The sequence below is a fragment of the Crotalus tigris genome, unplaced genomic scaffold, assembly GCF_016545835.1.
Source record: "Crotalus tigris isolate CLP2741 ecotype Arizona unplaced genomic scaffold, ASM1654583v1 scf7180000019601.482383, whole genome shotgun sequence".
Classification (NCBI taxonomy): Eukaryota; Metazoa; Chordata; class Lepidosauria; order Squamata; family Viperidae; genus Crotalus; species Crotalus tigris.
This window is the reverse complement of record NW_024097617.1, coordinates 106697-119550: the sequence shown is the minus strand read 5'-3', so window position 1 is coordinate 119550 and position 12854 is coordinate 106697. Positions and strand designations below refer to the sequence as shown.

General features: G+C 48.8%; 1 protein-coding gene across 5 annotated transcripts in view; it reads left to right on the top strand.

Annotated features, from left to right (window-relative positions):
• The window catches only part of TPX2 (TPX2 microtubule nucleation factor), a 58787-nt gene that overhangs the window by 4925 nt on the left and 41008 nt on the right, over positions 1-12854 (top strand). For 3 of the 5 annotated variants that reach the window (XM_039363857.1, XM_039363856.1, XM_039363860.1), the window contains exons 2-3: positions 637-811; positions 1613-1667. The exons of 1 other annotated variant lie outside the window; for it this stretch is intronic. In XM_039363857.1, the coding sequence (XP_039219791.1) occupies positions 1632-1667 (36 nt within the window). In that variant the 5' untranslated portion in view covers positions 637-811; positions 1613-1631. The remainder of the gene's footprint in view (positions 1-636; positions 812-1612; positions 1668-12854) is intronic. One more of the 5 variants, XM_039363859.1, reaches the window with a different exon arrangement.

Genomic DNA, 12854 nt, shown 5'->3' with positions numbered 1-12854 from the left:
TGTTTTCTTGCAAACGTTTCATGACCCAGTTAGGTAACACCATCAGTGCTAGAAGGGAGGAGGAGGAAGAGGAGGAGGACGGTGGAACCTTTGATGCTCTCTGAGCTGGGTGGTTTTCTTGCAGACGTTTCATGACCCAACCAAGTAACATCATCAGTGCTAGAAGGGAGGAGGAGGAAGAGGAGGAGGAGAAGGAGAATGAGAAGGAAGAGGAGGAGGAGGACTGTGGGGTCCTTGGTGCCCTCTGAACTTGGTTGTTTTCTCACAGACCTTTCATGGCCCAACTAGGTAACATCACCAGTGTTAGAAGGGAGCAGGAGGAGGAGGAGGAGGAAGAGAACTGTGGGGTCCTCGATGCGCTCTGAACATGGTTGTTTTCTTGCAAACGTTTCATGACCCAGTTAGGTAATACCATCAGTGCTAGAAGGGAGGGGAGCTTGCAGAGAGGAGGAGGATTGCAGGGTCCTTGGGGCTCTCTAAGCTTGTTTTTTTTTTCCAGAGACGTTCCATGACCCAACTAGGGAATATCATCAGTGCTAATAAAGAGTGGGGTTTGCAGAGTGGGAGAGAACGAGAAGGGGACGAGGAGGGTAGCATCCTTGGGGCTCTCTCAGCTTGCTTTTTTTTTTTTTGCAGACGTTTCATGACCCAACTAGGGAATATCATCAGGGCTAGAAGGGATCAGCACTCACTGCCTCACAGTGATTGGCCCAGAGTCACCCTTGCCTAGGCCTTAAAACGAGAATCCATTGGTGTCTTCGCCTGACAATCGCAGTCACTCGTCCTCAGCTGATGACCACCATTTCAGTCGGTAAATGAGACGTGTGTGAAGTGAGCTTTGCCCCGTTTTACAGCTTCCCTTGCCGCAGTCATTCCGTAGATCCCTGCAGTTGCTCCGTTAGTCACACGGTCGTTAAGTGGCTTCCCCGTTGACGTGGCTCGTCAGAAGGTTGCAAGAGCGGATCACATGATCCGGAGACACGGCAACCGTCATAAATGTGAGTCCGTTGCCAAGCATTTGAATGTTGATCACTTGGCCGGGCGGAGGCTGCAACGGTCGTAAGGGTGAAAAAACGGACCCGTCCCTTTTTTCAGTGCCGTTGTAACTTTGAGCGAGGACTTTCTGCGGTGTACCTGTGTGTGTAAAATAACGGTCTTGGATTCTTTGCTCTGATTTCCCGCAGCAGCGATAGCGAAAACTATCATGCATTTTTTTTTAAGGGCTCCCAAGGCTTATTTTAATTTTTGGGCTTCGTTTGCTGTGAAATCTGGGCAGATATCTTTAGAAATTGGCAACAACTTTGGGACTGCTCTTTTACACCACTGTATTTTGCCTCCCACAAGGCAGCTAAAGGCAGGTGTGTGTGTGTGTGTGTGTGTGTGTGTGTGTGTCTCCTGCTGAGCAATTTATCTTGGCTGCAACATGGTGAGAAGAAGGGAGTGGAGCTAATGCAGCCTTCCTCTGCACTGCAATGCACCCCACTGCTCTTGCATTGCAGATTTCTAGATCTGTACTATAGGTGGTGGTGAGGAATCATGGGTAATGTAGTGCAAAATAAGGGGGGGTTGGAGGAAAGATGGAAAGTGACCCCCCCTGTACTCAATTTTCTAGCCAGTTGGTGCCACCTCCGATGGAGCTGTTTTGCCTGACCAGCTTGCCCAAGCAGGTATGAAATAGGATCTTGCGTTTAGATAGTGATAAAATTATTTGCACCCTGCCTGACAGAACAATTAACCAGTGGAACAACCTGCCTCCAGAAGCGGTGAATGCTCCAACACGGGAAGTTTTTAAGAAGAGACTGGACAGCCATTTGTCTGAAATGGTCTAGGGTTTCCTGCCTGAGCAGGGGGTTGGACTAGGTGACCTCCAAGGTCCCTTCCAACTTTATTATTATTATTATTATTATGAAAGTATAGACTGGGCGAGACCTGGCTCAAAAACAGCAACTGGGAGAGGGACCTTGGAGTCCTAGTGAACGATAGCTTGACCATGACCCAGCCGTGTGCAGCCGCCGCCCAAAAAGCTAATAGAATCCTGGGTTGCATAAACAGAGGCATAGAATCAAGATCACGTGAAGTATTAGTACCGCTTTATAAAACCCTAGTGAGGCCACACCTGGAATCCTGCAGCTAATTTTGGTCACCCTATCAGAAAAAAGATGTTGAGAGTTTGGAAAAAGTCCAGAGAAGAGCAGCTAAGATGATCCAAGGCCTGGAGACCAAAACATACAAAGAACGGCTGCGGGACTTGGGTTAGGCTAGTTCTAGGGAAAAGAAGATATAGGGGAGACATGATAGCAGCGTTCCAGTATCTGAGGGGCTGCCCCAAAGAAGATGGGGGTCACATTATTCACGAAAGCATCAGAGGGAAGGACGAGAAACAACGGTTGGAAACTGACCAAAGAGAGAAGCAACCTGGAATTAAGCAGAAACTTGCTGAAAGTGAGGATAATTAACCAGTGGAACAGCTTGCCACCAGAAATCACTGGAGATTTTTAAGAAGAGACCTGACAGCCACTTGTCTGAGATGGTATAGGTTCTCCTGCTTGAGCAGGGGGCTAGACTAGAAGACCTCCAAGGTCCCTTCCAGCTTCTGTTCTGTTCTATTCTAAATCAAGGAGCACCTGTCGGGTCAGAAAAGTCAAGATGGCAGCCACAACAGTGCCTCTGAAGTTCCATCTCCGTTTTGATGCTCGTCACACATTAACCAGCTGGTTCACTTTGCCAGATGCTCCTGCTCCCCATTTAAATTGGGGCAGATTTACACCAAGGCTGCGGGTTGTTGAAGAGATGCTGGCTGCAGGTGATAAGCCTCCGGCAGGTGACAGACAGGTGGAAAATCAGACAGTACATTATCCGCAAGTCACCAAGTGAGACGGCTGTGGGCAAAACTACTTGGCGGGGATTTGAAATCCTTGTTGCGGGAATGTCAAGATGATGAATGGATTCTGTCTGGCCTGTCGGGAAGGGAACTGGGCTTGATTGAAAAGTGTTAGATTGCTAATTGAAATAGCTTTGGGGGAGAATAGAAGAGAGCTGGAAGGGACCTTGGAGGTCTTCTAGTCCAGCCCTCTGCTCAAGCAGGAGAATCTATACCAGAGGTAGGCAACCTCAGCTCTTTTATGACTGGTGGACTTCAACTCCCAGAATTCCTGAGCTAACCATGCTGAGGGGAAAGGGAGAGGTTTCTAAGCTGAGCCAGGCTGGCTGAGGAATTCTGGGAGTTGAAGTCCACCAGTCATAAAAGGGCCAAGTTTGAAGACCCCTGGTTTAAATATTTAAATATTTTTTTCTTCACAATCACGTGATCAAAATTTTATAAGTGGTGGACTTCAGCTCCCAGAATTCCTGAGCCAGCATGGGGGAACTATGGCCCCCCCTCATGACTCGTGGACTTCAACTCCCAGAATTCCTGAGCCAGCATGGCTCAGCTTGGAAACCTCTCCCTTTCCCCTCAGCGTGGCTGAGCCAAGGTTGCCTACCCCTGACCTATACCATCTCAGACAAGTGACTGTCTAGCCCAGGGGTAGGCAACCTTGGCTCTTTTATAACTGGTGGACTTCAACTCCCAAAATTCCTGAGCCAGCATGGGGGAACTAGGGCCTCCTTCTTTCTTCTCTTCTTTCTTTCTTCTTTCTCCTCCTCCTCCTCCTCCTCCTCCTCCTCCTCCTCCTTCTTCCTCCCTTCCTTCTTCTCCAGCTCCCCCACTCCTTTCTAGCATTGATGATGTTACCTAGTTTGGGTCATGAAACGTCTACAAGGAAACCACCCACTCAGACAGCACCAAGGACCCCACAGTTATCTTCCTCCTCCTCCTCCTTTTTCTCTTTCTTCCTTCCTCTTCCTCTTCTTCCTCTTCCTCCTCCTCCTCCTGCTCCCCCACTCCCTTCTAGCACTGATGATGTTACATAGTGTAGGTCACGAAACATCTACTCGAAAATCACCCAGCTCAGAGAGCACCAAGGACCCCACAGTTATCTTCCTTCTCCTTTTTCTCCTCTTTCTTTCTTCCTCTTTCTTTCTTCCTCCTCCTCCTCCTCCTCCTCCTCCTCCTCCTCCTCCTCCTCCTCCTCCCCCCCCACTCCCTTCTAGCACTGTTGATACCTAGTGTGGGTCATGAAGCGTGTACTCGAAAACCACCCAGCTCAAAGAGCACCCAGGAGCCCTCGTTTCAACCCGGAGCTCCAAATAATTCTCTTTTATTGAAACGGCTCCTCTTAAATTGGCCCATCGTTCCTCATCCTGGGCCCAGTGGGCCCCAGATGCCACTTGAAAGAATTCCCTGACTCGGGAATAAGCCCCCCCATCTTTGCCTGGCTGCCCGGCGGAAACCAAACGGGGATTGTCTTCCTTTCTCCCAGCTGGAGAAGAAGTTACTCTTCTCTTCCTTGCTCTGTAAGACGGGCTTCTCCGGAGGCTCAACGTTTATGTTTTCTCTTTAACCGCCTATTTTTAACCTGGTGTTGCTCAAGCTTGGTGCGGGGAGAGGCGAACTACAGGGCAGGCAATGTCATTTATTTTTGGGTTGCTGGGAAGGGAGACACCGGATCTGTAGCCACGACGGGCTGGGGCTGGCAGCGAAGGAGCCAGGGAAGATCCTGGCACCACTTTGATCTTCCCTTTTGGACTAACGGCTCCGATGGCCCTTCGGACCACCCTGGAAAAAAGCAGGATTAGCCGGGATTTTTAGCCTTGATCTCACAAAGCCAGCCGTGATAGGCAACTTTGGGCATTGGGGAAAGGACCCTCTTGATGTCCCAAAGGTGCTTTTTTCCCCCCACAAAAGGCAACTAGGCTTTGTTTCCCCTTGATGATGTTTCCCTTCTCCCTCCCAGAAGCTTCTTCAGTTCACCAGTTCAGAACTGAAGAGACTCCTTGGATGGGAAGCGAAAACATTGTCAGAGCAGGCGTAGTCTTATTGCACTGAGACAGGGGTAGGCCACCTTGGCCCCTTCTTGACTGGTGGACTTCAACTCCCAGAATTCCTGAGCCAGCCATGCTGAGGGGAAAGGGAGAGGTTTCCAAGCTGAGCCATGCTGGCTCAGGAATTCTGGGAGTTGAAGTCCACGAGTCATGAGGGGGCCATAATTCCCCCATGCTGGCTCAGGAATTCTGGGAGTTAAAGTCCACGAGTCATGAGGGGGCCATATTCCCCCATGCTGGACTCAGGAATTCTGGGAGTTGAAGTCCACGAGTCATGAGGGGGCCATAGTTCCCCCATGCTGGCTCAGAGAATTCTGGGAGTTGAAGTCCACGAGTCATGAGGGGGCCATAGTTCCCCCATGCTGGCTCAGGAATTCTGGGAGTTGAAGTCCACGAGTCATGAGGGGGCCATAGTTCCCCCATGCTGGCTCAGGAATTCTGGGAGTTGAAGTCCACCAGTCATAAAAGAGCCAAGGTTGCCTGCCCCTGCGCTGAGATAACCCAGGAGTGAACACAGTAAACAGTGGTCTATATTAAATGGTAGTTTATCTTATACTATCTGATCATGTGAAGAATTAATACCACTTTACAAGGCATTGGTAAGGCCACACTTGGAATCCTGCATCCAGTTTTGGTCACCATGATATAAAACAGATGTTGAGATTCTAGAAAGAGTGCAGAGAAGAGCAACAGAGATGATCAGGGGACTGGAAGCTGAAACATACAAAGAACGGTTGCTGGAATTGGGCATGTCGAGTTTAATGAAGAGAAGGAAGAGGGGGGACATGATAGCAGTCTTCCAGGACTGGTCATTAAGTGAGTTTTGCCCCGTTTTATGACCTTTTCTGCCACAGTTGTGAAGAGAAGGACGAGGGGGGACATGATAGCAGCCTTCTAATCAATCTCAGGGGCTGCCCCAGAGAAGAGGGAGTCAAGCTATTCTCCAAAGCACCAGAAGGCAGGACAAGAAGCAACGGATGGAAACTAATCAAGGAGAGAAGCAGCCCGGAACTAAGGAGAAACTTCCTGATGGTGAGAACAATTAACCAGTGGAACAACCTGCCTCCAGAAGCGGTGAATGCTCCAACACTGCACATTTTTAAGAAGAGACTGGACAGCCATTTGTTTGAAATGGTATTCGGTTTCCTGCCTGAGCAGGGGGTTGGACTAGATGACCTCCAAGATCCCTTCCACCTTTACTACTACTACTATTATAATATCATTACCTTGACAAACATCTTCAAGAAAAAGCAAAGCCCAGTTGCCCTTTTTGAAAAAGCACCTCTGGGACACCCATGACCTGGGTGATTGAGAAACTCCATAGACCTGCTCGATGGGTTTTTTGAGGGGTCTTCATTTTGGCTCTTGCGCCAGCCCTGCCAGAGGGTGCCAACTAGATATACCACAAGTGTCCATCCGTGCCAATTGAAGACATGGCTGGCTGGGGGGATTCTGGGAGTTGAAGTTCACAAGTCTTAAAAGTTGCCAAGGTCGGACGCCCCCGATACATCCAATCCTCAGACTGGGGAAGGGTGATAGCCAAAGCATGGGGAAACCAGAAAAAGAAAAAACACCTTTTGATTCCTGAGGTAGCACCTGAGCAGCTTGCTAACCTGCAGCCTCAGGATTGACAAATTCCATATTTTCAAAGCAGGCTGGTCTCTTGGATGGAGGTCCTTATCGGGGTGACGAATATCCATCCAACCGGATCAGAATTAAAAAAGCACGATTCAGTTTTCCGCTTTGGGCCGTCTGCTTCTCGAGATTTGGAAACGTTCCCCGTTTCAGGAGCAGAATATAGGTCGTCCTCTAGTTACGTCCACAAACCAGCCCCAAATTCACTGTTGCTTGGGGAGACGGTGAAGTGAGTTTTGCCCCCACTTTACGACCTTGGTCGCCACCTTTGTGAAGCGAAGCACTGCAGTTAAGTGAACGACACAGTCGTGAATTGAATCTGGGTTCCCCTTCTCCCCCCCCCCGCTTGACTTCGCTTGTCGGAAGGGGATCACGTGATCCTGCAACCGTCACAAGGACATGCCTCTGAATTTTGATCACGTGACTATGAGGGAGGCTGCAGCGGGCGCAAGTCTGAAAAATGTCCATTGCCCTGCATACGAACGTCAGTCGTGACCCTGGGGAAATGGTGCAACGGTCATAAGTGTGAAAAATGGTCATAATCTTCCCTGCCATTGTAACTTTGAAGGCATTCTGGGCAAATGGGCGTAAGTCGAGGACTGGCTGCCTTGCGTCCAGGTTCTCTTCTCATTGTAGGGTTACTGACTTCTTTCCAGTTGTTTGTGCCAGCTGTTCTCTAACCGACAGCTAAAAGAACAAGAATTTAGCAGTTGAAATAAGTTGGAATAAAAAAAATAGAAGACGTGTCGTTCATTCAAATAACACTATTATGGGCTCAAAATTAAGAAGTTTTGTCCCAAGATGGGTTTTTTTCCACTAAACCTATTGGTTTCTGTAACTGTAAAGGAAAGCAGGAAAGGGATTTAGAGCAATGGTGCCCAATTTTTCCGTGGCAGTGGGCGACAGCGGGAGTGGTGGTGGGGTGGAATGGTTCATGTACACCACGATGTAAAAAAGATGTTGAGACTCTGGAAAGAGTGCAGAGAAGAAGAACAAAGATGATCAGGGGACTGGAGGCTGAAACATACAAGGAACGGTTGCTGGAATTGGATAGGTCTATTTCCGTGGTGGCGAACCTACGGTACGGATGCTAGAGGTGGCACTCAGAGCCCTCTCTGTGGGCATGCGCGCCGTTGCCCCAGTGCTAGGCCTTCAGCTAGGTTTTATAAAACCTTTTTGCTTGAGGTGTGCAAAAAAAAATAAATTCCATCAACCAATTTCAACTTCTCGCAGGAAAAAAGATCTCGCAAAGTTGGAATTGATTGACCGAACTTTTTAGTCGCACCCAGTCTGCCGTTACCACCGCAGCCATGCCCACCCAATGGGCCACGCCCACCTGGCACCCAACGATAACATAAGTGGGTTTTGGGTTGCAGTTCGGTCTCTAAAAGGTTTGCTTGCCATCACTGGTCTAGTTTAATGAAGAGAAGGACGAGGGGGGACATGATGGCAGTGTTCCAATATCTCAGGGGCTGCCCCAAAGAAGAGGGAGTCAAGCTATTCTCCAAAGCACCTCCAAAGGCAGGATAAGAAGCAACGGATGGAAACTAACTAAGGAGAGAAGCAACCTGGAACTAAGGAGAAACTTCCTGACAGCTCGAACAATTAACCAGTGGAACAACCTGCCTCCAGAAGCTCTGAATGCTCCAACACTGGAAGTCTTTAAGAAGAGACTGGACAGCCCTTTGTCTGAAACGGTGTAGGGTTTCCTGCCTGAGCAGGGGGTTGGACTAGATGACCTCCAAGGTCCCTTTCATCATCATCATCATCATCATTATTATTATTATTATTATTCAAACTGGCTCCTGTGCATGTGCTGATGAAGCTTTGTGCACGCCCACCTCTCATTTGCGTGGCCCGGTGCCCAACAGGCTGCGGACCGGGAATTCAGGACCCCCAATTTAGACTACCGGCGGTCCTTGACTTACAAGAGTTCATTTAGTGACCATTCAAAGTTGTAACGGCGCTGAAAATAGTGACTTACCACAGTTTTCCCATTTATGGCTGCTACAGCTTCCTCAGGGTCACGAGATCAAAATTCAGAGGCTTGGCAACTGGCGTGTACTTAGGAAAGTTGCAGCGTTCACGTGACCCCTTTTTACAACGGGGGGGGGAGATCCACTTAACAACCGGGTTACTCACTTATCAACTCCAGTGATTTACATAACTGCAGCAAGATAAGATAAGATAACCTTTATTGTCATTTTTTTTTTACTGTGGGCACAACGGCACACATCAAGAATGACATTTAGTTGCCTGCTCTGTAAAGTGAAATACATACATGATACACACCTAAAACATACTATGTAGACAGATCGTAAAGCAGGGCAAAAGCCGCTTAACCAGTCTCGCTCAGCAACGGGAAGTTTGGGCTCCACGTTGGTCGTAAAGTCGAGGACTGCCTGCCTTCGGTAAACGAATCATGTCGTACCTTGCGTTTTTTGCAACGGTTTGGGAATTCTAGCGCAGCTGCCGGACGCCCAATCTGGCCCGACATATATTGACTTACATCTTCTACGCTGGAAATGACCGGGTCACACAGAAGGCTCTTTCCGATGGGATTCCTTTCCCGATTTCCCAGCGGCCCCTCTCCAGTTGACGCTCCATAATGAAGCCGCCATTGTCACTCCGTCGCCCTGTGGAGGTTGCCCTGAGGCCAAACATCCCTGAAATACGATGCCCGCTCATCATAGTTGGCAGCCCTACTTGTTGAGCCCAGCCAGGAGAGAGGAACACCAATGACGCAGTTGTTATTTCCATTTTTTTCTTCTTTTTTCTTTTTAATTTAAGGCAGGCCTGTTGACAGCAACGCGATCCCCGTCGATGGGGCCAAGAAGGGATCTCGTTCTGGCCAAGCTGTCAACCTCAATTCCTCTCCTTGGGGTTCTGTTGGGTTCACGTCCTTTGCGGCGCCCGGACGGGCACAAATCTTGGGGCGAAGGTTGGCATCTTGGGGGGGGGGGCTTAAGGCCTTTTTTTTTTCCCAATCGAGCGACGCTTGGATTTTTCCTTCCTCCCTCCTGAGGTTGGCACTTGGCCGTGTTGTTGCAAGGGGAGGCCAAGATTTATGGGTGTGAGTGGCACTTGCTAATGGCCCTGGGCAATCTGCCCACCTGTCAAAAGTTGCTGGTGGAGTAAAAGCATCTAAATCCAGGGTAATGCCACCCTGGGCTCCAGCTGTCTGCACTCAAAAAGCCATGTCTGCACTTGGTGACTTGGGGAAGCTCCTCCTGCCACCATCTCTGATGCATCTCCAGCTTCTGGTTCAGAAGGGCAATATGCAGGTGGTCCTCAACCTACGACCGTTCATTTAGGGACTGTTTGAAGCCACAACAGCACTGGGAAAAGCGACACGAGACCGTTTCTTACACTTCCCAGGCTCCAAATTTCCATAATGATGATGATGATGATGGAAGGGACCTTGGAGATCATCTAGTCCAACCCCCTGCTCAGGCAGGAAACTCTATACCAGTGGTTCTCAACCTTTCTAATGCCGCGACCCCATAATACAGTTCCCCATGTTGTGGTGACCCCCAACCACTTATACATCACCGGGTTCCAGGGGCGTGGCCAAAGAAAAGGGGGAAAAAATGGCGGACAGCCTTGTTTGGCGACCCCTGTGAAATGGTCGTTCGACCCCAAATGGGGTCCCGACCCACAGGTTGAGAACCGCTGCTCTAGAAGGAGGGCAGAGAAGAGCAACGAAGATGATCAGGGGACAGGAGGCTAAATCATATAAGGAACGTTTGGTTGCTGGAATTGGGTCTTGTCTAGTTTAATGAAGAGAAAGACGAGGGCGGACAGGATAGCAGTCTTCCAGTATCTCAGGGCCTGCCCCAAAAAAGAGGGAGTCAAGCTATTCTCCAAAGAGCCTGAAGGCAGGACAAGAAGCAGCGGATGGAAACTAATCAAGGAGAGAAGCAACCTGGAACTAAGGAGCAATTTCCTGACAGTCAGAACAATTAACCAGTGGAACAACCTGCCTCCAGAAGCGGTAAATGCTCCAACACTGGAAGTTTTTAAGAAGAGACTGGACAGCCGTTTGTCTGAAATGGTGTAGGGTTTCCTGCCTGAGCAAGGGGGTTGGACTAGATGACCACCAAGGTCCCTTCCAACTTTATTATTATTATTTCGGACAAATGGCTGTCCAGTCTCTTCTTAAAAACTTCCAGTGTTGGAGCTTTCACCGCTTCTGGAGGCAGGTGGTTCCACTGGTTAATTGCTCAACAGGACAGTGTGGCTGAGTGAGTTGGGCCTCATTTTACGACCTCGCTCGCCACAACTGTGAAGTGGGTCACTGCTAAGGTTAACTTAGTCACCCCCGTTGTTAAGTGAATCCGGCTTCCCCAGGGACTTGGCTTGTCAGAAGGTTGCCAAAGGGGACCCCGCGACTCCCGGGGACGCCGCGCCCGACATAAATACGAGTCAGTTGTCGAGCGCCTGAATTTTGATCAAGTGACCTCTGGCGATGCTGCAACGGTTGTAAGGGGGGGGGAGTTGTAAGTCGCTTTTTCCAGTGCCATTATAAGTTTGCTCTGCCAACAAAAGTGAGTATAGTCCAGGCCGTGGTTTTCCCAGTTGCAATGTACGGCTGTGAAAGTTGGACCATAAGAAAGGCTGAGCGCCAAAGAATGGAGGCCTTTGAACTCTGGTGCTGGAGAAGACTCCTGCGAGTCCCCTGGACTGCAAGGCGATCCAACCGGTCAGTCCTAGAAGAGATCAACCCCGACTGCTCTTTAGAAGGCCAGATCCTGAAGTTGAAACTCAAGTTCTTTGGCCACCTAAGGAGAAGGAAGGACTCCCTGGAGAAGAGCCTGATGCTGGGAAAGATGGAGGGCAAGAGAAGAAGGGGACGACAGAGAATGAGGAGGCCAGAGGGAGTCCCTGAAGCAGGAGGCGTGAGCTTCAATGGACTCCAGAAGATGGTAGAGGACAGGAAGGCCTGGAGGAACGTGGTCCATGGGGTCGCAATGGGTCGGACACGACTTCGCAGCTAACAACAACAACAACAAATAAGTTCGAACAGTCATTAAATGAACAGTTGTAAGTCAATGACAGTTCTAAGTCAATTACTACCTGTATTCTGAGTTATAAATTGGGAGTAGCAGCACATAGGAGGAGTGTCGAAAGCAGCCGTAATGAATCTGGCCAGGAAGGAAAGGTTCATTGGCATGAAGGCAAATGCCAACACACAAGCACAAAACGCACCCACTGCAAACACACACCCATTCTGGTGAGAGCTTTACGAGCCCAAACTCTGCACTTATACGATTCCGGGAAGAGAGTCCTTTTTATTGTAGCGTGCAAGGTTTCACTTTGTGCACTAAAAAGACTTTACTAAGCAAAGGGAGGGCAGAGAACTGAATGCCCATAAGGAGTATTTGGAGCCTCCAATGGCCAGGGGCCTCATGTAGCCTCCCCCCCCCCCGGACAACGTACAGTGGTGAGCCAGCTGTGTGCAGCAGCAGGCAAAAAAGCGAATGCAATCCTTGGTTGCATAAATGGAGGCACAGAATCAAAATCACGTGAACTATTACTGGACATTCACCTATCTGAGATGGTATAGGTTCTCCTGCTTGAGCAGGGGGCTGGACTAGAAGACCTCCAAGGTCCCTTCCAGCTTCTATTCTATATTCTATTCTATTCCTTATTCTGTTCTATTCCTATCCTATCCTATCCCATCCCATTCCATTCCATTCTATTCTATTCTATTCTATTCTATTCCTATCCTATTCCGTTCCATTCTATTCTATTCCATTGTGCTTTCTATTTTATTCTATTCTATTCCATTCTCTTCTATTCCATTCCACATTCTACTCTATTTTCTGTCTGAGCACTGGGTCAGACTAGAAGACCTCCAAGGTCCCTCCCTTCTATTCTATTCTATTCTATTCTATTCTATTCTATTCTATTCTATTCTATTCTATTCTTATTCCATTCCATTCCATTCTACAATCCGTTATCTCTATTCTTCTCTATCAGTGAGGACAATTAAACAGTGGAACAGCTTTGCCTCCAGAAGTTGTGGGTGCTCTATCACCGGAGGTTTTTAAGAAGAGACTGGACAGTCACTTGTCCGAATTGGTGTAGGTTCTCCTGCTTGAGCAGGGGGCTGGACTAGAGGACCTCCAAGGTCCCTTCCAGCTTCTATTCTATATTCTATTCTATTCTATCCTATTCCTATTCCTATCCTATTCCTATCCTATTCCTATCCTATTCCGTTCCATTCTATTCTATTCCATTGTGCATTCTATTTTATTCTATTCTATTCCATTCTCTTCTATTCCATTCCATTC